Source organism: Phacochoerus africanus, chromosome 8 (genome assembly GCF_016906955.1).
Source record: "Phacochoerus africanus isolate WHEZ1 chromosome 8, ROS_Pafr_v1, whole genome shotgun sequence".
Taxonomy (NCBI): domain Eukaryota; kingdom Metazoa; phylum Chordata; class Mammalia; order Artiodactyla; family Suidae; genus Phacochoerus; species Phacochoerus africanus.
Window position 1 is genome coordinate 88,738,923 of NC_062551.1, and position 26,165 is coordinate 88,765,087.

General features: G+C 47.9%; 2 protein-coding genes across 9 annotated transcripts in view; one reads left to right on the forward strand and one right to left on the reverse strand.

Moving 5' to 3' along the window:
* Positions 1 to 13,604, forward strand: part of S100PBP (S100P binding protein) — a 39,926-nt gene extending 26,322 nt beyond the window's left edge. For 6 of the 7 annotated variants that reach the window (XM_047793090.1, XM_047793089.1, XM_047793094.1 and 3 more), the window contains 2 exons: positions 8,115 to 8,202; positions 10,980 to 13,604. In XM_047793090.1, coding sequence (XP_047649046.1) covers positions 8,115 to 8,202; positions 10,980 to 11,121 — 230 coding nt within the window. In that variant the 3' untranslated portion in view covers positions 11,122 to 13,604. Of the gene's footprint in view, positions 1 to 8,114; positions 8,203 to 10,979 lie in introns of those variants that run through there. The other variant, XM_047793095.1, reaches the window with a different exon arrangement.
* A 3,308-nt stretch (positions 13,605 to 16,912) lies between these two features.
* On the reverse strand, positions 16,913 to 23,814 carry FNDC5 (fibronectin type III domain containing 5). Of its 2 annotated transcripts, none has more exons than XM_047790516.1 (5): positions 23,554 to 23,814; positions 22,419 to 22,617; positions 21,986 to 22,075; positions 19,533 to 19,666; positions 16,913 to 18,041 (listed from the first exon to the last, which is right to left on the reverse strand). In XM_047790516.1, the coding sequence occupies exons 2-5, from the start codon at positions 22,600 to 22,602 to the stop codon at positions 17,811 to 17,813; spliced, it is 639 nt and encodes a 212-aa protein (XP_047646472.1). In that variant the 5' UTR covers positions 22,603 to 22,617; positions 23,554 to 23,814; the 3' UTR covers positions 16,913 to 17,810. The 2 variants fall into 2 exon arrangements, with proteins under 2 accessions (XP_047646472.1, XP_047646471.1); XM_047790515.1 differs by having other exon boundaries at positions 17,975 to 18,446; positions 23,554 to 23,605.
* Between the last annotated feature and the right edge of the window lie 2,351 nt (positions 23,815 to 26,165).

The window sequence follows — 26,165 nt, forward strand, 5'->3', positions numbered from 1 at the left end:
CAGGAATTGATGCTAGTCAGGTTCATTAATCCCTGAACAATGATGGGAACTCCCCTGCCTTTTTTTTTGAGGTTTTTTTTTTTTTTGTCTTTTTGCTATTTCTTTGGGCCGCTCCCTCAGCATATGGAGGTTCCCAGGCTAGTGGTTGAATCGGAGCTGCAGCCACTGGCCTATGCCAGAGCCACAGCAACGCGGGATCCGAGCCGCGTCTGCAACCTACATCACAGCACATGGCAACGCCGGATCGTTAATCCACTGAGCAAGGGCAGGGACCAAACCCGAAACCTCATAGTTCCTAGTCAGATCCGTTAACCACTGCGCCACGATGGGAACTCCTTGTTTTGAGTATTTTTTTGGCATTCTCCTTTATCTCCATGCTTGACTTGTTACCTGTATCTCTTTGCTTTATTTTCAGTGGCTGTTCCAGGATAGTAGTTCTCAAAGTTTTTGGTCTCAGAACTCATTTATACTCTTAGAGATTATTCATACTTTTAAAAAAAGTTTTTATTGTTTTTGTTCCATTTAGCTGTGCCAGCAGCATGCAAAAGTCCCCGGGCCAGGGATCAAACCCAAGCCACTACAGTAACCCGCATCACAGCTGTGACAACACTTGAGTCCTTAAATGCTAGGCCACCAGGGAACTCCAGATTATTCATACTCTTAAAATTGAAGGGAGTTCCCACTGTGGCTCAGTGGAAACAAACCCCACAAGTATCCATGAGGACACGGGTTTGATCCCTGGCCTTGTTCAGTGGGTTAAGGATCCAGCATTGCTGTGACTTGTGGTGTAAATTGCAGATGTAGCTCAGATCCTTTGTTGCTGTGGGGCTGTGGTATAAGCTGGCAGCTATAGTTCTGATTTGACCCCTAGCCTGAGAACTTCCATATGCTGCAGGTGTGGCCCTAGAAAGACAAAAAAAAAAAGAAAAAGATAAGAAAAAAATTGAGGACCCCAAAGTATTCTTGTCGGTGTGGGTCATAGCTGTCTATATTCAACCACATTAAAATTTATAACTAGAAGTTCGAATGTGGAGCAGCGGGTTAAGGATCTGGCATTGCAGCAGCTGTGGTGCAAGTTGCAACTGCAGGTTTGATCACTGGCCCAGTAACTTCCATGTGCCATGGTAATAGCCAAAAAACAAGTAATGAAACAGTTACAACTGATAAATTGTGAAAATATGCAATAATATTAAATATTCACATGTCAATATTTGTATTTAATATATTTAATATATTTAAGGTAATAAATTTATTGCATGTTAACATAGTGGTTTTTTTTTTTTTAATAACTATATTTTTCAAAACAATACCAAAAATTTAGGGAGAAGAATGCATTGATTTACATTTTTGCAAATTTCTTTAACATCTGGTTTAATAGAAAATTACCAGCATCTTGTGTTTCTGTATTCCATATCATGTCATGTAGCCTCTTGAAAACTCCACAGTATACTTTTGAGAGAATGTAAGTAGTAAAAACAAGTAACACTCTTAGTTTTGCCATGAAAATAATTTTGATCTTGTGAAACCTTAAAAGGTTGTTGAGGACTCCCAGGGATCCTGGGACATACTTTGACAACTGTTTTTTTTTTTTTTTTGTCTTTTTGCCATTTCTTGGGCGGCTCCCGCGGCATATGGAGGTTCCCAGGCTAGGGGTCGAATCAGAGCTGTAGCTGCCAGCCTATGCCAGAGCCACAGCAACTCGGGATCCGAGCCGCGTCTGCAACCTACACCACAGCTCATGGCGATGCCAGATCGTTAACCCACTGAGCAAGGGCAGGGACCGAACCCACAACTTCATGGTTCCTAGTCAGATCCGTTAACCACTGCGCCACGACGGAAACTCCGACAGCTGTTTCTGTGAGTGTACAATATCTTTAATTGGCCTTTTTTTTTCTTTTTGGCCACCCTGCGGCACATGGAGTTCCCAGGGATCAGATCCAAGCCACAGCCACAGCAATGCCAGATCCTTAACTCACTGAGCCAGGCTGGGGCCAGGGATCGAACCCATGTCTCAGAGCTCCCAAGATGCCACCGATAATCGTTGTGCCACAGCAGGAACTCCTTAATCAGTCTACTTTTAAATAATATACCAATTAATATATATTGTGGTAACAACAATACCCTTCCAAATCTCCATTTTTTTTTGTTAGTGTTTTCATACATTTCACATACACATATATTTTAAACTCTTCAGTACATTGTTGTTTTTGGTCTTTTAGGGCCACGCTTGAGGCATATGGAAGTTCCCAGGCTAGGGGTCCAATTGGAGCTGCAGCTGCTGGCCTGCACCATAGCCACAACAACACCAGATCCTAGCCGATCTGCAACCTACACCATAGGTCATGGCATTGCCGGATCCTTAACCCACTGAGCAAGGGCAGGGATCGAACCTTCGTCCTTATGGATACTAGTCAGAGTGGTTACCACTGAGCCACGATGGGCATACCTAAACAGTCAGTTATCTTTTAAAGACTTTTTTTTTTTTTTTGGCTGCATCTACAGCATGTGAAAGTTCCTGGATCCCTAACTAGCTGTGCCTTGGGAGGATATCCTAAAGACATTTTTTAAATGAGAAAAGATCTTTTATGTTTACTCACATATTTACCATTTCTGGTGCTCTTGATTCTTTCCATCTTAAATTTTCTTTTATCCTGATAAACTCTTCAGTTTCTTAGAGTGCAGTTCTGCTGATGATTTCTCTCTGCTTTTGTTTTCTTATTTACAAAAGTCTTTGTTTTGCCTTCATTAAAAAAAAAAAAAGACTTTGGAGTTCCCGTCGTGGCGCAGTGGTTAACGAATCTGACTAGGAACCATGAGGTTGCGGGTTCGGTCCCTGCCCTTGCTCAGTGGGTTAACAATCCGGTGTTTCCGTGAGCTGTGGTGTAGGTTGCAGACGCGGCTCGGATCCCACGTTGCTGTGGCTCTGGCGTAGGCCAGTGGCTACAGCTCCGATTCGACCCCTAGCCTGGGAACCTCCATATGCTGCGGGAGCGGCCCAAGAAATGGCAAAAAGACAAAAAAATTAAAAAAAAAAAGACTTTATTTTGAGAAATTACAGACTCATAAGAGGTTTCCAGGCTCACCTCAGTTGTTTCCTTTCCCTTTCCTTATGGATGACAATTCTGAGTGTTCTGAAAAGAGTTATTTCATACATTTTGCCCAGTCTCTAGTTGCAGACAATGGAAGTAAGCCCGTTCATTATGATTATAAGTGACATTCTCTATTTTGACTTTTTTACTGAAGATCATAAGCAGCAATGGTTATGTAAGTTCTTTCTGCATTTGCCATTAGTGTTGAGGACATTCATACATCATTCAGTATCCCCTATATATTACAACACTTCAGAGATGAGTTATATAATAATTCCTCTTTCTTTTGCTTTTTGCCTTGTATGCACAGAAAATCAGTCAAGACTTATATTAGATCATCACAGTTTTGTTGAGCTGGAGATGACACATTTGTATTCTTGCTTTCTACTTAAAATTTTTTTCCCCTTTTTTAATCCTATTTTGTTAATCTATTGTAAAAGCAGTAACCCATACACCTGTAGCATGTTTTTTGTTTTTCTTTCCTTCTCTCTTGATTCCCTCCCCTGTATTAGGTACTTTTTTGATTGCATTGAATAGCAATACTGTTTAAGTAACTGAGTTTAAGGATATACAGGCAAAGATGAAGATTGGAGGCTCAACAACATAACTAGGCCTCATAGTAAAAAGAAGCAGCCACAGAGCTGGGCCCCCTCAGAACCAGATGCCTTTGTTCCTTATTGAATAGGTTTTCCTGCTGAGTTAGTGATTCTGATACTACTTATCTGTCTCTATGATGAGTGCTTCTGCTACTCTCTATTAACTGTAGCCAGTGTCGGCTCTCTCCTAGAGCCCTGCCTGTCTGTGCTGTTCTCTCTCTTCTCATTACTACAGCTCACGTTCACATTCCAAAGGAGAATATCTGATTGATTCACTTAATGATGTGTTGGTGCCTGGCCAACTCTTCAGTCACTAGCCCAGTGGAGAGATTCTCTGTTCTTGGGTTTGTGGTAAAAGTATGGTGATGTATAAAACCTGTCAGAGGGGCTGCTGGCATAGCAAGCATTCAGCATTATCATTCCTCCTCTATAACAATTGACTCACTTTTAACCTATTAAGGATAGTTATTAGACTGGATTTTCTCCCAACTCAGTCAGCTGCATATTTATAGATTAAGGTTTAGGTGAACTGCTAATCTCACCCTGAAATGTTGAGGTTTTTTTCCTCCTAATTTCATTCTTAGATGAATTTCATTCTTAGCTGAAAAACAAAGGATGATCTTCTACCTTTTAGCCACAATTTAAAATAAACCCTTGGTACTGATTGTTGGTCCAAGAAAGCCCATCTGTTAGAAACTATGAAGAGAAGAGAAAATTCAAATGTTTCCATTCTTGTTAGCTTCTCTAAATTTGGAGGAAGAAGAGATTGAAGCTGTGAGCTGAAATAAAGTTTTTGGATTAATAACCCCACATAGGATTGAATCCTGGCTTTCCCGTTTACAAGGTGATAGACGAGTGTCTTTTCGAATAAAATGGAGATTATGGTATTTGCCTCATGTGGTTGTTAGGATTAAATGATAGGATACATGCAAAGCAGTTAGCAGTGTCTGGCACATAATAAATACTTGATAAATATTAGTTCCCATTATCTCTAGATCAGTAAACCTTATTAATAATAAAGGTTACCCTTATAAATCTGAGTTTTCCATGCTAATGAAAACTTAACATTTCTTGGTTATGTAAGCCAGGATCTAATTATTGAAATCTTTGTGTACTCAGTGCTGTGCTAGGTACCAAGTGGGTATACAAGAAACATACTGCAATATGATTCTTGCTTTTTTTTTTTTTTTTGTCTTTTTGCCTTTTCTAGGACTGCACCTGAGGCATATGGAGGTTTCCAGGCTAGGGGTCTAATTGGAGCTGTAGCTGCCGGCCTATGCCAGAGCCACAGCAACGCAGGATCCTTAACCCACTGAGTGAGGCCAGGGATTGAACCCGCAACCTCATGGTTCCTAGTTGGATTTGTTAACCACTGAGCCATGACGAGAACTCCTGATTCTTGCTTTCTAATCCCCAGAGTGAAATATCGGTCCTAGAAAGTTTTTAAGAAAACTCAACCCTATGAGGGTATTATTATATTTGGAATTTGGGCTGTGTTGCTAGCTGTGTTACTTTGGGCCAATTACTTATCTGTGCCTCAGTTTCTTTATAAAATGGAGGAAATACCTCATAGGATTGTTGTAAGGAATAAATGAATATATGCAGAGCGCATAGGAGAGTGATATAAAGTAAGTGCTATAGGTAAGTTGTCCTGCTAGATTATGACTCCTAGAAGTGAATACTTAAAGCCATTCTGGGCCTAATCGATCAGTCTTTCCTTGTTTTGGTTTAAAGGGAGTAGGTTTCTTTGTGGGAAGTTTAGCGTATCTTGAGTCTCCATTGTCAGGACAGTTTATAGTGTTTCGGTGGTAAGAGATGAGTGAGCTGAAGGATGTGATCTGTGGATAATCCTGTTCCATTTTGAGATCGGACACTAGACTTTCCATATCTCACTAGCCCTCCTTTGCTGATCTTGAAATTCTTGCAAAGCTATTTTCTCCTCCACTGAAATGTCCTTTTTGTGGAGGCTAGGGGCAGGAGGTGCTAGGGATATAAAAGTACGGTAAAGGAAAGGCAGTTCGAATAGAGAACTTTGATTTTAGCTTAACAAGTCAAACAGGCAGGGGATTTTCTAATCAAAAGCTGCTTCTATCCTAAAGGGAAGACTCATTTCTGATTTGTATTTCCTTCTCAATAAGTGAGATCACTATGTTTTATTTCCGTATTAGTGAGATTGAGTATCTTTTCATTCTGTTTATTGATTACTTGTATTTAGTGAATTACCTCTTCCATTTTCTTTGTTTGATGAGGAGGCTGTCTTTGTAGAATGAGGACATTAAGCTCATGCAAATCTGTTTCAGATATACTTTTCATTTTGTCTGTTGTATTCTTTTACCCTTGGTTGTGCTTTATATTTTAACTGCATAGAAACTTTTCTGTTTTTTATTTTTGGCTGTGCCCGCAAAATGTAAAAATTCCCTGGCCAGGGATTGAACCTGTGCCACATCAGCTAATTGAGCCACAGCAGTGACAGTGCTGGATCCTTAACCCACTGTGCCACAAGGGAAATCCTAAACTTTTAATGTAATGAATCAATAAATTTTTCCCAAAAAGCATCATCTCATTATGGTTAGAGAATTTCTACTGAATGTTATAAAACATGTCATAGTTTATATGTAGACTAATCTATTTAATAAGCATTTTTCCTTATAGATGATTGATTGTCAGAAGATTTGAAGACCCTTTGCAAACTTAGTTCTGAAGCTATAACATCATAAAAATTATAGCTACCACTTACTGTACACTGTATGCCAGGAAATATGCTAAGTCTTTTATGTACTATATCCCTAATATTTAGCTTTAAGCGAAGTATTATTATTGTCCACATTTCATTGATAAGTGGAATGATTTGCCTAGGGCCACAGAGCTAGTTAGTGGCTGGATTGGAATTTTAACTTGAGTCTGCCTAACTCTGAAGTATGTACTTTTTCTACAAAGTTCAACTTCTTGAGGCTTCAAATAAATTGGTTCTAAAAGTAAATAAAGAGTTCCTGTTGTGGCACAGTGGAAATGAATCTGACTAGGAACCATGAGGTTTTGGGTTCCATCCCTGGCCTTGCTCAGTGGGTTAAGGATCTGGCGTTGCGGTGAGTTGTGGTGTAGGCCAGCAGCTGTATTAGACCCCTAGTCTGAGAACCTCCATATGCCATGGGTATGGCCCTAAAAAAAAAAAAAAAAAAATTTAATAAAGTAGAAGTTAAATAAGTATCTCTTACCAGAACATGAAAAGATGATCTGTAGCCTACTTGGACAGTTCTTAGCTCCTGAGAACAGAGTAGGTGAGTTAATGAGATGTAAACCAGCCAGAAGAAAGGTGTCCACTGTCTAGGGCGGTGATTTTCCAAGGGTGGTTCCCAGACCACCAGCAGCAGCAGTAGCAGCAGCATCACTTGGGCATTTTTTAGAAAAGCAGATTCTCAGGGCCCGCTCCAGACCTCAGAATCAGAAACTGGGGCTGGGGCCCAGCAACCTGTTTTACACCTCCATCTGATTATATGGTCCATGTTAAAATTTGAGAAATTATTTTATTCTAACAATTTTTGCTTTTGTGAGATTCAGTCTAAGTCTCAGCCCTTAAGTACAAAAAAAGCATTATCAAGTAGTGGCAAAAGCACACAATCAAATAGGAGTCAGTTTAATAAGCATTTTGGGCAGGTTTACCCCTGAGCCACAGTTTCCCACCTCTAAAACGGTGATGATAAAGTCTATCTCCTTACAAAATAATTTTTCGGAATTAGTTAAGATAATATGTAAAGTTTATGCCTTAGCACCTTGCCAGGCCCCCAGGTGTTTGAGAAATTGCCTCTAGCGATTTTTCTCAGTAAGCAAAAGTCCCCACCTGCCTTCTAGTCTCAACTTCTCTTGTTTCTTGAATGTATTTTGCTGTCTTGTGTCTCTGGGCCTTTGTATTAGCTATTTCTCTTAAGACGCCCCTACCTCCCACTCCTTTACCTCACTAATTGCTATACACACTTTAAATTTTTGCTTATAATTTATCTCCCTTGGCGGGGGCTTTCTCTAACCCCCACTCTCCAATCTCTGTGCTCATATAGCAGCATGTATTTCTCCTGTGGCTGAACTTATCACAACTTTCGGAATTGCCTGTTTCCTGTATAAACTTCATTGGGTAGGTACAGTGTCTTGTCTATACCACATTCTAGGGACAGGTAAATCTCCTCAAATATTATCAGAGCTATTAAATGTTGAATGAATGAATGATGGCTGTCATTGCTGCTGCTTCATTATTTATCATCCAAGAGCAAGGTCCCTCTCTGGTTTATAGTATTTGTGCTGACTGCTTGTGATAATCATAGATATTTTAGGACCAATGTCTGCTTTCTCTTTCCCTGAAAACATGTTTTGACCCAGGCTGACATTGTGGTCCCTTGAGCTGAGCTGCTTCCTAACCACTGATCTCTCTGTATCACAGGTGCCTTGGGGGAGCTGTGTACCTTGATGGATCAAGTTCATCACATGCAGAACCAAAAATGGCAGCATCCTTCAGACCTCACCAGGCGGTGAGTGGATGATTAGAAGAAAGAGGAAAAGGGTAGAATTTGGCTGCAGGAGAAATGTGGTAGGGCTTTGGGGTAGTAATTACTGTTTATTTCCAGAGGTAGAAAAAGAAACTATATAGTATAATGGAATAAGAATTAAACTGTAATTCAGGAAACCTGGGTGTGTTTTTGTTTTTCTTTTTCTTTTGCCACTTTTGCCACTTTTGCCATACCTGTGGCATGCAGAAGTTCCCAGGCTAGGGATCAAACCCATGCCACAGCATATCCTTAACCACTAGGCCACTAGGGAACTCCAGCTTTATACTTTTTACTAGCTATATGGTTTTGATCAAATCACTTCACTGGTCCTCATAACAGTAAAATTAAAATATTAGACTAATTGATGTCAGAGGGCCTTTCTAGTTCTGAAATCTTATGGGTTTTTTTTTTTTTTCCTCCTCCTTCTCTGGTTTCTTGATGCAGTATGGTTTTACAGATTTATTAAGCTACTTTGATCCAATTACTCAGAAACCTTGGAGTCATCTGTGCCTTCTTTCTCTTTCACTCCATAGTCAGTCCATGAGCAAATCCTTTAAGCTCTACATATACTATATCCAAATCAAAATATATCCAATATTTGACCATTTCTCAATCATTTTCACTTGGACTGTTGCAAGTCTCCTAAATGGTCTCCCTACTTCTGCCTTTTTTTTTTTTTAAAGTCTTTTTCTAGGGCCACACATACGGCATATGGAGGTTCCCGCACAGCAACGTGGGATCTGAGCCACGTCTGCAACCTACACCACAGCTCAGGGCAACGCTGGATCCTTAACCCACTGAGTGAGGCCAGGGATTGAACCCGAAACCTCATGGTTCCTAGTCGGATTTGTTAACCACTGAGCCATGACGAGAACTCCTGATTCTTGCTTTCTAATCCCCAGAGTGAACTCCCCTCCCTACTTCTGCCCTTGCCTGTCTACTATTCTCAACTCATTAGCCAAAGAAATTCTTTCAAAACATAAGTCAGATTCTCTTTCTTCAGAATTTTCTGGTAACTTCCTATCTCCACAATCCCCTACAAGGGCCTGTATGCTTTAATCAAGGCTCACTTGGTTAGCTTACCAACCTCATCTACTATTTGCCTTGCTCACTCTGCCCTAGTCATACTGGCTTCCTTGCCTTTTTTTTTTTTTTTTTTGGCTGCACTTGCAACATATGGAAGTTCCCCAGCCAGGGATCCAACCTGAGCCACAGCTGTGACAACACTAAGGTCTTAACCAATAGGCCACCAGGGAAGTCCTTGCTATTTTTCAAGTATGTCATTCATGGTCCCACATCAGGGCCTTTACATTTGGTATTTTCTCTGTAGTTGCCAAAAATGACAGGAGTTCTCAGAAAGGCAGTCTTGTTTAATGCTTATTAAATTCTGCACTCAGATGTAAATTCAGATCTAGGCTCTTCTACTTATTCCACTGTGTGACCTTGGGCAAGTTATTTTATCTGAGGCTCAGTTCCCAACCTGTACAAGAAGTTAATGAAAGTACTTTTTCTGGTAGGATTGTCATTAGTGTTACCTGAGATGAGGTGTTTAAAGAATTCAGCAAGTATTTACATATAGGGCTAGATAAATGTCAGGTAATGTTATTTTCAACCTGGGCTGTTCCCCATAATCACCTATGGAGATGTCTAAAAATACAGATGTCCAGGGCTTTACTCAAGGGATTTGAAGTTATTAAGTTTGGGGTGGTGGAGAGAAGGGCCAAGAATATGTATTTTTAAAAAAAGCTTGGGGTTCCTGCTGTGGTGCAGCAGGTTAAGGATCCGGCATTGTCCCTGAGGTGGTGTGGGCTCCATCCCTTGTCCAGTACAGTGGGTTAAGGATCCAGCATTGGCCACAGCTGTGGTGTAGGTCGAAGCTCTGGCTTAGATTCGATCCCCCACCTGGGAACTTCCATATGCTGTGGGTGTGGCTGAAAAAGGAAAAAAGGAATTAGGTTATTAGGAATAGCTGGAGTTGAGAATGGACACAGAGGGTCCTGTTCAGAACCCCAGCCCAGAACGTGACTAAGGGAGACTCTCAAGAAACTTTGAGTCTGTTCAGTCTCTGAACTTGTGGTGTGATGCTCACATGATGCCTTACCTTCTCTGGGAATTTTATTCTAATTTTAACTGCTGTGTCCTGAGCAACCTTGAGCTGTGTCAGACGGTGTGGTCCTGTAGGAGGCACAGGTCTGATGCAAGCAATGAAATAGAGATCCTGTTCTACATGTTTCCAGAGGGACAAAATTTCTCTTTCTGCTTAAACATCACTGTACATTATACTTTGGGTTTTCTTAGAATATGGGTCTATATGGACCATATCACCATAATACCTGCATGGGAATTAGGTTGCTTTGGAAGTTAGAAGGAAATAGTATTTAGGTTTATTTTTTTTTATAATACATGTGTTTGTTTTTGGTTTTTGTTTTTTTTATTTGGCTATGGTGTACAGCAGCTTAATGTGGGATCTTGGTTCCCAAAGCAGGGATTGAACCCAGGCTGCAGTGGTAAAAGTGCTGAGTCCTAACCACTAGACCACCAGGGAACTCCCCAGGAAGTAATACTTATAATGTCATTTTCATATAGGTGAAATAGTATAAAATTTATAAAATCGTGCAAATCGAAATATAAAGTGAATATTCAGTTTCCAAAAGTAATGATATTCTTTAAATAGTTGTCTTGGCCTCTTTTGTGTACAGAGAGCCATTCCAACTGAAACCTTCATCTTTCCTCTTTTCATTTTCTTTCTCCCCTGTTAGTAACTACGCCCGGTTCCGACAGAAGTCTCTGCAAAGATACAGTCTGACTCAGTGGGTTGACAGGAACATGAGAAGCCACCATCGGTTCCAGCGTCTACCGGATTTCCAATACAGTTCGTTTGTCTCCTCCCATCAGCAGTGAAGGTCCCTATCCAGGGTCCTGTCCAGAGCAGCATCTCATCTTCTGTTGTTTCGTGCTATGTAGATGCTGAATTTTATTTTTCACAATATTTTATTTAAAGAACTTGTCACCTTTTGGAAATGCCCATTGCTGACTTGAAATTTTTTTGTATAAGGTGCTTCCTTTTTGTGTGTGTGCGTGTGTGTGTGTTTGTATGCATTTAAGCAGTGTTGAGTTGATATAGTTTTAATTTTTTAATTTAAATTGAAGGTGGCTGCCTCTCGAAAGCCAGCATTAAGCCGAAACACCCAGGTTCGAGCCAAACACCTGTCTCTCTGCAGAGGTGAAGTCTACTTCTGGTGCCCAAAAGAAATTATCTTTTAATCTCCTGTGAGGAAGCGATTCTTTATCAGGCTGCAAGCCAGTGTTAATTCTTGCTAATTGTTAATCGTAAATGGACACAAGTCACTTTTAACAGCCCCTCTTTCTTATTTGAGTCTCTGAATATTTTAAAGTTGGTAATCCAGGACATTTGAAGTATCTGAAAAGACAAAAGTGTATATCTTTTCTTTTTGTACCTACTAGCTGCCTTTATTATTTTTTTTCATTCTTCTTTAAATTTATTTTGCAAATAGTGTTTATAAATCTTATATAATCTTAGCTGAGACAAAAGACTGGTGACTAGCAAATAACCCCTGTTGATTTGTGATCTTGTGTCTGGTTACCTTTTCTGCCTTTCTTCAAGGATTTTTTTTTTCCTCCAGTGACCTTATGGCTCTACCAGCACATTCCTATATCCTGTTAGACGAAGATATGCCTCTTAGGAACAGCCTACCTGCACTCTTCCCTGAAAAGCTACCCACCCAGAGTCTTGACTCTAGGACAGGCCAGAAAGCCTGAGAGGCCTAGCCTATTAGGTGTCAATTCAAGGTGAACCCCAACCCCAACCTCAAATATGAGCTGGCGTGTTAGTCAGTGAGCCTCTGTCTGTAGGAGAGACTTTGGAGAGGCGGTCTTTTGTCTCCATTGTTAGTTAATAAGAGGTGCCTTTTGATCCTGGATGTTACCATCTCACTTGGTCAAACCTCTGATGTATATGTTTACAAGACTACTAGAGTGGATATAATATAGTTTTGATTAAGCCTGTGCACAAAGCCTTACCTGATCTTAAGGACTGGTATTCCAACCCAAGCTGGCAGGCTTTGTGCAGCCGTCTTAATGGATGTCCTAGGAGTTTGTTATTCTCTTTACAGACAGCTGTAGACATCTCTTGGGAGATTTTGTAGTCTGGCGTTTGTGCTGCTGTTGTTCACTGTCTGTGAAGATTGTACCTGGTTGCTGTAGCATAGCCTGTGACACTGGGCTCGCTGCCTGTGTCTGGTTTTGTTGTCCCATCAACCCCATCTTTGTATGCAAGTAATCCATCTTAAACATCCTACCCTGCTTTAGAAACTGACTTGGGAAAAGCTTGGTCATAGTTACCAGTAAATTTAGCTGGATGTCCTTACATGTTAACTATTTCTATCTCGTCAAGTATTCTCTTTTCCTTGGATATCTGGTTTAGAATGTGGGGCCAAAATACAAAGGAGAAGTTCTGTTCAAAGGCAAGAGTCAAAATCTTTTATTGCAGTTGGCATTTACTATCTCGGTCACTTCTCCGGGTTTCCCTAAATTAGCTTGATGGAGTGAGAGAAACAGACATCCACCTTGGGAACAGTAGCATAGTTAGAATTAATAGTAGCTGGGATAGCTAGCATTGCAGTTGTCTGGTTCCCCACAGACAACCAAGGAGTAAAGGGACAGCCTTTTGCTTAGACTCAGGCTCCTGCCTCCCTGGTACAGGAGGGCCTAAGTCTGATGTGTAATGGGAGCATAGCCTTTGCCAAATCAAATGAGTGACGGGTTAACGAGAAAATGTGACAATCATATTTCCTTTTGCTCAAATAATTCTGTTTTTCCCAAAGCTTTAGCAGCTAAATTAAATCTGTTGGACTGGGGGAGGAGAGAACTGTTCCCTAACGGTTAACATGGTATTCTTTAAGCAGAAAAACAAAGCCAAAGAAAACTCATTATCAGGCATGTTGGCCTTAAAGATGGTAGTGGGTAGAATCTGGAGTTTTAATCTGTTTTTAAAGCTACATTTCTCATATTTGGTTTTGGCCTCTCAGTCTAATTTTCATGTAGAATTCTTGCTGGGTTGTTTTATTTGAGTAAGGATTGTGTGCGTTTAACGGCCTACCTAGCTTTCTTCCTCTGTGATGACATTTCACCACAGGGGTCTTGACAAAGCAGAGTAGAAATGTGCTGTTTACATGGTTTACTTGTAAGTAAAGAGCCTGCAGTAACCTGTAGTTTTGCATCTAATGCAGACCCCGATTTACTTGAGTTGTCAGCATCAGTTATGAAACTGAAGTTTGGCGCCTCCTCTTTATCATGTTTTTCCCCTTGTAGCAGTTGTGTTTAATGTCATTAAAGAGAAAATAAAAGTTCTTGTCAGTGGCTTATGTACTGTGGCCGTCTGTTTCGGGCTTTGAAAGAGGGTTCCTTCCTTCTTTGCATAGGTAGGTTAGTGGGGTGTGGGAGGGGGCGGCAGTTAGGAGAATGTGGTATGGGGAAGGCGAGGGTGTGTGCGCCCTATTCTTTTGAGGGTAAATTACAGTGTTGAGAAAGGCGTTCCAGTAGTTCAGAAATGTTGAAATTGATTGGGATTTGCAGCTCCATATAGTGCATGTCAGGAGCCTGACATAGGGAGAGCCTGAAATATCACCGTGCTGCTGTTTTTGCAGAGGGGCCTGATGGCTTGGCCCCATCACACAGGCGTCGTTGCCTCACATTCCTTCCTCTGGCTGTATGGCTGGCCCCCGTGTCTTTCTGCCTCTCCAGAGCCAGCACTGATGAAGGAAGAAACCAAGCTGCCTGGGGCATTCTCCCTTTGAAAGGGATGTGAGAAACCAGAACCCATGGTTGTTCTTGGCCTGACTTCTCCAAAAATTGCTCTTAGAACCTGGGGTGAAGGTTGAATATGTGTGGGTCGATGTGGGAGACACGGTGTTCCTTAGGTCTCTTTTGTGAACCTAAGCTTCTTAGACTCACCCCAGGAGCAAGGATGAAAGGGGAGGCAGTAATAGTTTGTCACCTGTATTAGCCAATGCTTTTACAGTCTCAGCTCGTGCTGAGAAAATAAGCAGCAACATGTTTGGACAGGCTCTCTGTCCTGCTGTTCTGTAAGCTGCGTCTACTGTGCATTCTACAGTCCAGGCGAAAGGCTCCGTATATATTTGCACAATACTCAGCTATTTGACACTCTTGTCGGAGCCTGAGATTCTCTAGACCTATATATATCCGTTTTGTCCTGTCGGGTAGATGTTCCTTTGTCCAGTAATTGCTTACTTCCTTTTTAGAAATGTGTTACTATAGGCATCAAAGGTTTCCGAGACTGGGCTGAGTTCTCTGAGATGGTGGTGCTCCTTCCCCTCAGTTCATCTCATGTCGTGCAGAAGGGAGGAGGGAGAGAAATGAACCTTCTCTAAAAGCTCATTCTCTAACCAGCCTGTTGTGAGTTTTTATAGGAAGAAAAAAACCCAACCACCTAAAACTAGAAAGCAGAGTTCCCTGCTTTTCTCAGTGCTGCCCTGCTTTTCTAAGCGAAAACAGTGATTCCTAAGCTGATTCTAGCCTATGCTTGCTTTGTAGGCCAGAGCACCTGTCGGGGGGTGGAGGGGGGGATGTCCACTTGTCCAGGAAGTATCAGCTGGTCGGTAGTGGAATTCCTTAACCACAAGCTCCTGCCTTGTCAGTCGTTCCCACCTGTCCTCCCCCTGCGACAGCTGGAACATGCCACAGACAGAAAATGGGACCTAGCACCTGTTGAGAAGGGCTGGAATGTAATCTTTTGAACAACCTTTAAGCCTTTTTGTCTTGAAATGCTGTATCATTAGGGAATTATTTGTATACGAAGATCTTCAGTTTAGCTTCAAATAACATTTGAGGGCTTGGGAATATTGTACCGATGGAGCTTGGTGGGTCTGAAGCTGGGGCAGGTGTGGTATTCCATTTACAGAAGCATTTTGTTCTCAGAGGCTACTTTTTGGGGATGGGAGGTTGCACCCATGGCATGTGGAAGTTCCCAGGCCAGGGATCAAACCTGCACCACAGCTGTAATCAGAGCCACAGCAGTGATAATACTGGATCCTTAACCCACTGAGCCACTAGGGAACTCCTTTAACACCCTTTTTTTTTGGGGGGGGGAGGCTACTTTTAAAAAGCAAAATCCATAAAAGTGTCAAATAGATTTAAAGAGCGTGAGAAATAAAGTAGAATTCTGAAACATCACGTGACTGGAGTGGGGCGATGTTATCTATATATCCGAAGAGGTGAACTAGAGATCTGAAGAGTGGGCTCTAGATGAGGCCCACACTGAAGAGCTGGGGTTCGGGGCCAGGACTGGAGAGAGGAGAGGACTCCTACCCTACAGAAACACCAGTCCTCCTCCTCCTCCCTGGACCGGGGGGTCTCCCTCCTGTTCCCATAAAGAAGCCCTCCGGCTCCTACTCCTATTCCAGGCACTGGTTGAGTTCTAGAAACCCTCTGTTCTTACCCCTTTGTGACAGATAAAGAGACCAGGACCCCCGTCAGAGGAGTAACTGACCTGAGGTGGGACCAGGGAGGGTCTCCCAGTCAGAGCAGCGTCCCTCCCACAGGCTTGCTGTCATCTGCCAGGCAGCTGTCCTAGTCTCAGAGAACCTGCCAGGGCCCTTCCCAAGCTGTGAGGAATCTGCAGATCTAAGTGAGGGGGGAAGAAAGGACCACAGCCCGAGTCGCAGCCGTAGGGATCCCCTGTGCAACGGCAGTTAATTCAGGAAGAGCTCCGTTGTAGAACCTGGGGGTTTAGGGAAGTGATGAAAGGGAATGGAGTTTAGTAGGAGCATGGTTTCCTCCACTCCCCTCACACTCTCAGATGATGTACTACAGCCACAGAGGAGGGGAGGACAGCAAACTGCCATCTGCGGCGCACCCTGGACCTCACTGACAGCTGTCTGTCCCCGATGCTGACCTGGGGCTCCTTCCTCACCTGGCCCTAGACAAGCACAGAGGGCCTGGGAAGTACCTCTCCGAGGTCTGTGTGCAAATCGATTTCCCACTTTCCCACCCAGCCTCCAAGACCTGCTTCCCGCTGCGCTACCTTCCAGAACAGCCTACTCTAAGCTCTGCTCGCCTGACATTTTCCCTCTAAGCTTCTCCTGGCTCTGGACAGAAATGTTCAAGGTGCCCCATTTACTGGTTTGCTCATTGGCTAACGGCATCATCAGTCTACCTTTCAGCCTGCTGCGGGATCAGAATGATGCTCCTTTAACAGCCCAAACAGCATGCTGTGAATCCTGAGCTGTAGCAAACAGCTTTTGCAGTTCCTCTTTCCTTCCCCCTCCCACCAGGGAGAAGCAGGATGGCATTCCTTTGGCCAGGGAAAGCACCAACCCCAACCAGAGGGGAAACCCTTTGTTTTAAACAACTGAGCTCCAGCCTGTATACCTATACGGTGAGGCAGCCCCAGCTTGGTTTGTGGGGCGGGGGCGGGGGGGGGGGGGGGAGGCTCAGTAATAGGATGAGAGAGCAGCTATTTTCTCCTCCTACACGTGCACCCCCATCTGTTCGAGATTTCCCTTCCAGCTCCAGCTTGGCTGGCAGGCTTGTCCCTGAGAAGCTGCAGGCCAAAATGGAGAGAGAACTGACTCCCTCCTCCACACATCCTGACTTCCTGCCAACTGCCAGAAAAAGAGGGCAACATTTGGGCATTTACCAGAAGACAAGGATGTGCCTTTTCATTTGTCTTTTTATTTTACATTTAAAAAGTGGTTATTGCTCTAACTGGATCGGAGGTAAGGACCTCTCCCCTAAGGAGCCTTGGCCTTGCAGCCCCATTCAGCAGGGATGGAAGTCACAAGACAATGAGTGGAGCCTCATGCCCTCCCATGAGGAAGCCCTTAGTGTCGCTGACATCTGCCTTTTACCCTGTCTCTCCTCCTTCCTTGTGCTCCACACTCGGGCAACGCAGAGTGGTGGTTGACCCAGCCGCGAGAGCGCTTAGAGACCGGAAGGAAGGGGCGGTCGCTGGGTCATGGCTTTCAGCTCTCCGGCTGGGGGCCATTGCTCTTATCCTTCAGTTCAACTGGTACTCAGTGGGCGCCTACTATGTGCCAGGCTTGTGCCAGGCGCCGTCTGCCCACACTCTCATCTCAGTCACCAATGGGGACGCAGAGGTCCGTCTCTTCCCACGTAGGCGTTCAGCAGTCACAACTTGTCAGTCCGAGGGAAGGGTCTGCCTTCGCTTAGCAAGCACCATTTGTGTTTTAAACCAGAAAGAGGCAGTGGAGAGAGACCTGTCACCTCACACCACTCAGGCTCTAGGGGAGGACATGAGGCCCCTGGCGAGCTTTCACAGAACCCCCGGATGAGATGGCAAGACATGGAGACCCCAGAGGCCAGGCCCACTCTGACTGTCCGCAGTGAATGGCTCAGGCCTGCCTTCCAGCAGCTTCCACCCCAGAGGGGTGATTTAGCAGCCCCTAGGTGTCCCATGTGGACATACCTGTTCAGTTGTGCAAGCCAGCATTGTGGCAACTCCAAGAGACTTTTCCTAAAAACGGAGCCAGTACCTTCCAGGTCTCTTTCCCACTTTGTCTTCTTCAGACCCCAGACCAATGATCTTACAGTCAAAACATGGGCCAGAGAAGATCAAGGATGCAGGCAACCAGCTCAGGAAATCCTTCTGCCCTCTGGAGTAAAGCCCTTCGATTGTGTTTTCCAAAAGACAGAACAGATATCATCTTATACACTTGCAAAGTTGTGCATCGCACCCCAAACAAGTCCTTCCTTGATGGCTGGATCCAGCAAAGGCTTGATGGCAGCCAGGACGCTGCCCGGCAGGCAGCCCCACAGCCTCCCTGAAAGACACAGCTTCTGTCAGCCTAGGTGCTTGTCATCTCCCAGGAGCTTTGTGCATTTTCTCAAAAAGGAAGCCAGTCCAGGAGAGGCGAGGAGGCAGAAAGAAGGCTGTGTCTCATGCAGCTTTGCCTTTTCCAGAATAGGGCCAGGCCTTTAGTTTTGTGGCTTGTTTATTTTTTGCAGAATTTGGGTTTGTAGCTCAGCCTTCTTCACCAGACTAGGATGGGGCGGGAGGGCAGGGGGCAGAGGGAGAACTGTGCAGCTAGCTGTGCCCCCCTCCCTGGCAGTCCCCTCTCTCCCTGTGCTCATGGACCTGGCAACCAGCAGAGAAGAAAAATGAAACCCTTCTCCCTGCAGACCAGCAGTCATGCTTCAATGATGTTCACCGAGGGCTTGTTTGGAAACTGGGAGGAAAAAAATGAGAGAAGCGGCCAGGGCTAATGGAATAGATTTCTTGCAATGCTGGAAATGGGGAGGAGATACAAGAAGGAAGGGAGCAGCAGGGCTGCAGCCTAAAAGCCAGGCTCTTGTCTCAGGTGGAAGGAAAGGAGGAGCCCTGCCTGGACGTCTTGTCTCTGCCTTCGCAGACCCAGCCTTCGGCCTCACCCAACTGAATGGCCAGGACTGGATCCTGGGCCCCAGCAGAGCCACCCTGCTGGCTGGTTCTCTCACATCCTGCAGATCTGCCTCTGGGTGCAGCCCCAGCCACTGACATTGCTGAGGTGCTTCTGGAGATGGGGATTAACAAGAGGCTTCAGGAAAATGCGCCAGAAAGAGAGAAGCCAAGAGAGAGGACAGGAAGCCAGAGGGTGTAAGGAGATGGGAGGAGGAGGAAGTATAGAGAGAACCAGGCGTTTGGTGGATAATCATCGTCAGAACCATGAGATCCTCTCCCATTCTCTACGTCTTTCTTCTGAGCTGCTCAGAGCGAGCCCTGAAAAGGTTTTCAGATCTGTTTTACAGAAGAGGAAACGAAGGTACAGAGGTGAAGCACCTGTCCAAGGCCACACAGCACAGCAGGAGCATGAATGAGCCCAGAACCCCTACTCATGCCGTTCCCGCCAACCAAGAACTATGCCCTCCCTGTTCTCTGCCCTTATTTAAAACCCCTACAATGGAGTTCCCGTCTTGGCACAGCGGAAGCGAATCCCACTAGGAACCATGAGGTTGTGGGTTCAATCCCTGGCCTTGCTCAGTGGGTTTAGGATTTGGTGTTGCTGTGAGCTATGGTGTAGGTCAGCAGCTTAGCTCTGATTCAACCCCTAGCCTGGGAACTTCATATGCTGTGGGTGCAGCCCTAAAAAAAAAACCTGCAAAAGGAGAGAATCCCAAATCCACTTGCAGTGTTCCCCTGTGTCACACAGACACTGGCCCAGCTTGGCTCTGTCCAGCTGCAGCCATGCCAGGCCCTGAGTGGACCCCTCCTGCAGCCCAGGGACAACAGTGCGCCAGCCATCAGGCACCCACCCAGGCCCCGGGCTTGCCCTCACCTTGCTGCGGAGAAGACCCCCGCCTTGGTGCTCCGGTGTGCTGGTTTCTGACGCACTCTTGGTTTTTTCTTTGCTATTATTGGGTTCATTGTCCTTGATGATATCATATTGGCGGCAGAAGAGGGCAATGACACCTGAAGAGGACAAGGGAGCACAGTCAGAGGTCAGAGTCCAGGTCCTTGCCCCTCTGCTTCATTCCCACGAGACCTCGCTGAGCTGAGTCCCTGGGGGTACCGGGCTCCAGCGGCCTCTCAACTGCACGGCTGCAGGAGTCGGCCTCTGGCCCCTGGCTCCTGTGTCCACCTGTCTCCTCCCTGCCCCCGCCTCCCTGCTGCTAGGTTGATCTTCCTATAGCATGCTTCTGGTTGTGCCTCCTCCCTTCCCTTCTTTTACTTTTTAAAAATATTTTATTTTGCTTTTTAGGGCCACACACACAGCATACAGGAATTCCCAGGCTAGGAGTTGAATCAGAGCTACAGCCACCGGCCTAGGCCACAGCCACAGCAACTGAGATCTGAGCTGCGTCTGCAACCTACACCACAGCTCACGGCAATGCCAGATCCTTAACCCACTGAACAAGGCCAGGGATTGAACATGCATCCTTGTGGATACCAGTCAGGTTTGTTTCCACTGAACCGCAATGGGAACTCCTTTCTTTTTTTTTCTTTTTTTTTTCTTTTTTCTTTTTTTTGGCCATGACCACAGCATGCAGAAATTCCCAGGCCAGGGATCAGACCTGTTCCATAGCACCACCCAAGCCGCTGCAGTGACAATGCTAGATCCTTAGTGGCTAGACCATCAGGAAACTCCTATAGTGCTATTTCCTGATCCATCTGTTTTAGAGATTATCTGTTGACATCCCACTGTGGTGGATAGAGCCTAACAACTCTCTCTACTTTCTTCCCCATCCTGCTAACAGAATCACATCACAGTTGTGGGTTAATTCACTATGTTTATATTGTTATGATTATGTGCATACAGCCTGTGCCAAGTCTAATAATGCACCATAAGCAAACCTCCCCTTTTCTCCAATCCTTTGTTTTCCCTGCTTTTCTCCCCCAAGTGCCTGTTTTCCTTTGTGCCTACGGAACATATTTTTCCATATGCTTCTACAACAGAGCCTGCCCTCTCAACCACGATGCCGATGCAGCTCTGACGCAGTGATTAAGTCCTCAGAAAGGACTCCCATCCACATGGCAGCCTCGCCATCCTCTACTCCCCCACTTTCTACCTTCTCTCTTTCGGGTCGCAGCTGCACTGAGTCAGACTGAGCTTACTTTGCTTCTTGAACACACCAGGCCCAGAATACCCTTCCCTTTCTTGGCTGCCTGGTGAACTCCTATTCATCCCTCAAAGCTCAGTTCCCATGTACCTCCTCTCTGTGTTTTTCTTGTTTCTACTCCTAGGCCCAGAATCAATTCCCTGGCCTCCGCTCCCAGACGCTGTACTATCACAGCACTCATCACCTTGAATCACAGTTAAGTGCAGGCGCGGTGTCTCCCAGATGGAGTTCCTTACAAGCACACGGCCCTTCTTAGCTACGACTGTAGCACTACTTTCTGGAATGAAGTGGTCTTTTCAGTACATTCTGGTTGAGTTGAGTACAAATATTTTGGTCTTATACTCTGAGAGCTCATAGACGAATGGGAAAAGAGAAAGATAGCAGCCCAACTAACTTATCTAAAAGGGTCTAAATTTCTTTTCTTTTTTCTATTTTCTTTTTTTTTTTGTCTTTTTGTTATGTCTTGGGCCGCTCCCGCGGCATATGGAGGTTCCCAGGCTAGGGGTCAAATTGGAGATGCAGCCGTCAGCCTAGGCCGGAGCCACAGCAACGCGAAATCCGAGCCATGTCTACAACCTACACCACAGCTCACGGCAACGCCGGATCCCCAACCCACTGAGCAAGGCCAGGGATCGAACCTGCAACCTCATGGTTCCTAGTCAGATTCGTTAACCACTGAGCCATGACAAGAACTCCCTAAAAGGGTCTAAATTTCGAGAGGGGCACACAGTGTGCTGTGGGGCCATCAAGGCCAGAAGGACGGTCTAGTGGATGGAGCGGGGCGCTTCCAAGGAGCCGGTCTTAGAGGCGTGTCTAGAAGGATGAGTGGGTTAAGAGGGTGTCCCAAGCCTGAGCTGCCCGGGCCTGAAGCACCAGAGCACAGCAACCCCAGAAGAGGAAGGAGAGGCCATGGCTGGAAGGCCAAGGGCCATGGGCACTTATGAGGGCGGGGACGGGCAAGCACTCATACACGCCTACAAAGCAGCCCCCAAAATTCTTATGTTTTTGCTGAAGGGTGGATCGGAGGAGGGATCAGTCAGATCTGGCACCCACAGCAGGACTTGGGCTCCTAAGCCCTCTTCTCTCACCGCCTCCAACAGCCCCACCCTTCGTTTCTGTGGGAAAAGGGTCTGGTGGGGGTGAAGGGCGGAGGGCTCAGGGCCAGACTCACCGGCCCACATGAACAGGACCACGACAATGATCAGCACCTCGCCTGTCCGCAGCTGTTGGTTCCTCCCCATCTCCTTCATGGTCACCTCATCTGGGGGGAGAGAGACACTGGGTCTGGGGCTCCTCTCCTCCCCCAGCCACCCCGCTAGGTCCGGGCCCCAGATATTTCAGGGCTTATTTCTACAGCTACCCCCCCCCCCCATACACACACACAGAGCTAACAAAAAGATTCGGGAACATGCTGATGGCTGCTTGGGTGGCAGCAACTGGACATGACCCCACCTTGGGAGTGCGTATCCCAGAGGGATGCTCGCCCCCTCCCTCCGGGGCTGGTTTACTGGGCAGCAGGGGTCTGGGGAGGAATGGGGGGGGTCGTGCTTTCCTTGAGCTGCCCACTGCTCTTGGCCCTGACCACCCCCGGGGCCCAGGCCTGCCTTTGTTCTTGGAGGCCATCTTCTCGGCCTCACGCGGCGTCTTGAAGAGCACGGGCTCGCTGGCCGGGCTCTGGCCCTGAATGGAGATGGCCTGCACGTGTACAATGTACTCGGTGTCCTCCTCCAGGTCCCAGAGCGCGCACGAGCGGGTGGTGGTGTTCACCTCCTGGATGAAGCGCAGCATCCGCACGTCCTTCTTCTGCCGAGGGAGGCAAAAGCCGAGCCCCAGTTTTCAGCACCCGGCCCTGTCTCCAGGGCCGACGAGGCCTCGCCAGGCGACCATGCTAAGCCCCCGACATCTGCAGTCTGACCTAAGCACCCCGTCCCCTCTGCAGGTGGGTATCAGCAACTCCATTTTATAGGTAAAGAGACAGGCTGCCAATGTTTAGGGAAGTTGCCAAGGCCATCAAGTGAGAACTGGCGCCAGGTCTTATACTCCGGTCTGTTATAAGACCAAACGCATGCTGGAGTTCCCGTTGTGGCTCAGCAGTTAATGAACCCGGCTGGGATCCATGAGGATGCAGGTTCGATCCCTGAACTCGCTCAGTGGGTTAAGGATCCAGCGTTGCCATGAGCTGTGGTGTAGGTGGCAGATGCGGCTCAGATCCCACGTGGCTGTGGCTGTGGCCGGCAGCTGTAGCTCCAATTCAACCCCTAGCCTGGGAACTTTCATATGCCGCGGGAGCAGCCCTAAAAAGCAAAAAAAAAAAAGACCAAACGCATGCTGGAGTTCCCATTGTAGCTCAGCAGTAATGAACCTGACTAGTATCAGGGAGGATGCGGGTTTGATCCCTGGCCTCGCTCAGTGGATTAAGGATCCTTCATTGCTGTGGCTGTGGTGTAGGCTGGCAGCTACAGCTCTGTTTTGACCCCTAGTTTAGGAACTTCCATATGTTGCACATGTGGCCCTAAAAAGCACTAAAAAACAAAAAACCCCAAAACTCATGCTGGTAGCGCCAGGTTCTAATCAAAGGAGTCCCTCCCGGGGCCTCCCTTCCCAGCCACATGTGCAGCTTCCCGCCCATCAGCTCTCTGGCTCCTTGTTGCCTCTTCCCGTCTTTCTGCCCCTCTTCCTCCTGCATCCTCCACTTCTATGTTCATGTGTTCTTCCCTCCCAGGAACCCTCAGGGGTTACCTGCTGAGAGATGGCGAATCCGATGACAACCTCGTCCTCCAGGACGTCCCAGCTCACCACTGCAGAGTTGGCCTTGAGGTGCCTGACAGTGACGTTCACAGGGGCTGAGGGGCTCTCTGGGGGTGGGGAGGGACCTGAGCCTGAGCATCCCCTGCTGTGAGGCCCAGGCCCATTGTCTCCTAAGTGTGAAAGGGGAGCCTGGGGATGGCCATGAGGTGGGAAGGAAGAAACCCGGGCCTCCAGTGGGCCTGGCACCTGGGTCTCAATTCCTTACTGGCTGAAGAGCCAGGCCTGAGAGGCCCCAGGCTCCTTGTGTCCAGGGCGGGAGCCCCTGCTGGCCACAGCTGGCCCCACCAGGGTTCAAGCTAAAAGTGATGAGCCTGGGCCAGGTCTGGTGGAGGGGCAATGAGAGGTGGGGGGGCAGGCCTGGGGGAGATGTAGGTGGCCAGGGTTGCAGGAGCTGAAGCTTAGCCTGGTGCAGAGCAGGCAGAAGGCCTCCCAGTCCAGCACTCTTTCTAGAGAAATGCACTGTCAAGTGAGTGACCTTGAAGGAAGGAGACCGACCCAGAGGTCGAGAAGAGCCAAGCTGGGGGATCCCTGGGATGGGAGTGAGGATCAAAAGAGGAGCCCCCAGTATTGTGGGGAAGGGCCTCTTCTCCACCCCGAGAGGCTGGTGGGGAGGTGGCAGAGGAGGATGGGTTCACTCAGAGCAGGGCCCCTCGGTGGAGTCAAGAGTACAGGGTAGGGCCTTCTAGATGGGGGAGAGGACGAAGGGGATCAGATGAGAAGGCAGTGATGGGGATGATGGGGGTCAGAGAGGGGAGAACCTTCTAGGAGAGGGGCAGCAGACTCACACAGCTTCTATAGCCCCAAGGACAGGCTCTAAAAGGGGAAGAAGACCTAAGCTGAAGCCGCACCCCTCACCCCACAAGCGAGTGAACCTGAGACCCCAGGGGCTGTGCCTAGAGCCTGGGGAGACAAAGCCAGAGGTGGAGTCGGAGAGAGACAGAGAGACACACATGCAGGGGCAGCAGACACAGAACCAGAGAACTGACAAGTGGGGTATCAGAGACAGACGCGGGGCGGAAGCAGAGAGAGCACTGAGCCAAGGAGAGACAGGCAGGAGAGATGAGCAAGACGGCGGCAGCCAGAAGGGACAGGGACAGGGCGTCAGGAGAGGCTGGGAGAGGAGGAGGCCAGGCCCCAGGGGGCAGGCCAGACTCCAGGCTCAGGGTCCACCCCCACCTGTCCCAGTGCGCCCTCGGGTGCCAGTCCCATCCCTCCCACACAGCAGAACCCCATCCCGCTCAGACCTGCAGAGTTGGCCTGCAAGGCTTGGGGACAGGGAGGGAGGCCCAAGGTGGGGAGATCAGTGTCCTCAGCTGCTCCCTGGGCCAGCGAAAGGAGCTAGGGCTTCTGAGGGAAAGGTCTGGAGTCAGGGCAATGGGAGGAGGGGACTGGGGCATCCCAAGACCCTTGACCAGGGCAGGAGTGAAGGGAAGGGCTTTGAGAGCTGGAGGTCAGGTCTGGGGGTCAAGAAGGCAGGAAAGGGCTGCGGGTGGAGCAAGGGGAGCAGTGAGCGGGCCAGAGACTGGGTCCTCAGGGAGCAGGGAAGGGACCCGAGGATGCCAGCCCGCGCCCCCCGCCCCCCGCCCCGGGCCCCCTTACCCGCCTGCACCAGCGCGAGGCAGACGCAGCCCAGCCACAGGCGGAGCGCGGCGCGGGGCGGCCCGGGGTGCATGGCGGCTGCTCCGGCCAGCCGGCTCGGGGCGGCGCAGGGGGACGCGGCTCCGGCGCCCGGCGGCCGCTCGCACTGGCGCTCCGGCCCGCGGCCCGCCCGGCTCGGCCGCCCCGCGCCGCCCCGCGCCGCTGGCATGTCGGCTCCGCGGACAGCGACTCCCGCGCGGCGGCGGCGGCGGCGGCGGCAGCGGCGGCGGCCGCGTCCACGTCGGGCGCCCGGGGGGCGGGGCGCCCCCGCTGCGGGGAGAGGCGCGGGGGCGGGGTGAGGGGCGGAGGGCACCCCCGCGCCCCCCCCAACCCCGACAGCCCGCGACGCGGCCCCCCTCCCGCCCTCTCGTCGGTACAGGAGCCCGAGGGGGTTCTCTGCGCTCCCCGGTGCCAAGCCCCTCTCCCCTCCGCGCAGCCTTGACCCGGCCCCCACCTCTGGCCTTTCCGGAGGGAGAGGGAGGGCACGTGGCACGGAGATGCTCCTCTGTGCCCCCACGGCACCCCACCCCAAAGCTGAACTCCCCTCCCTCTGCTGGGGGTCCCCACCCCTCACTTGGCCCCAGTCCCGAGGCCTTGCAGGCTGGGGCAGGAGGGAGCAGAGGGGAGCAATGCTAGTAGGGATGGGGGTGACTACAGAGTTCTCAGTAGGTGCCGGGGTGCAGACAGGAGGTGCTGTTTACCATGGGGCCGAGAAGAGGGTGCTAGGAGGACCTAGCTCTGGGACCCCAGGCCAGTCTTTCCCCTTCTTGGGCTCCTCATTTCTCTCCTTAATGGGAGTAAGCGTCAGCATCTCCTAAGTGCCTGGGGGCTGTTCTTGATTCATGACCTCCCCTCTCACTGCAGCCCTGGAAGACTGAGCGCTCTGCTGTCTGCCTTTTGCATAG

Bases quoted from the DNA above. Each gene is read 5' to 3' on its own strand.
- FNDC5 (XM_047790516.1), bottom strand. From the start codon at position 22,602: ATGCTGCGCTTCATCCAGGAGGTGAACACCACCACCCGCTCGTGCGCG. The intron at 19,667-21,985 runs GTGAGTCTGGCC...TGTCCTCTTCAG, and splicing joins GGTCCTGTTCATGTGGGCCG to GTGTCATTGCCCTCTTCTGC. The intron at 18,042-19,532 runs GTGAGGGCAAGC...TGTGTCTTTCAG, and splicing joins GGGGTCTTCTCCGCAGCAAG to GGAGGCTGTGGGGCTGCCTG.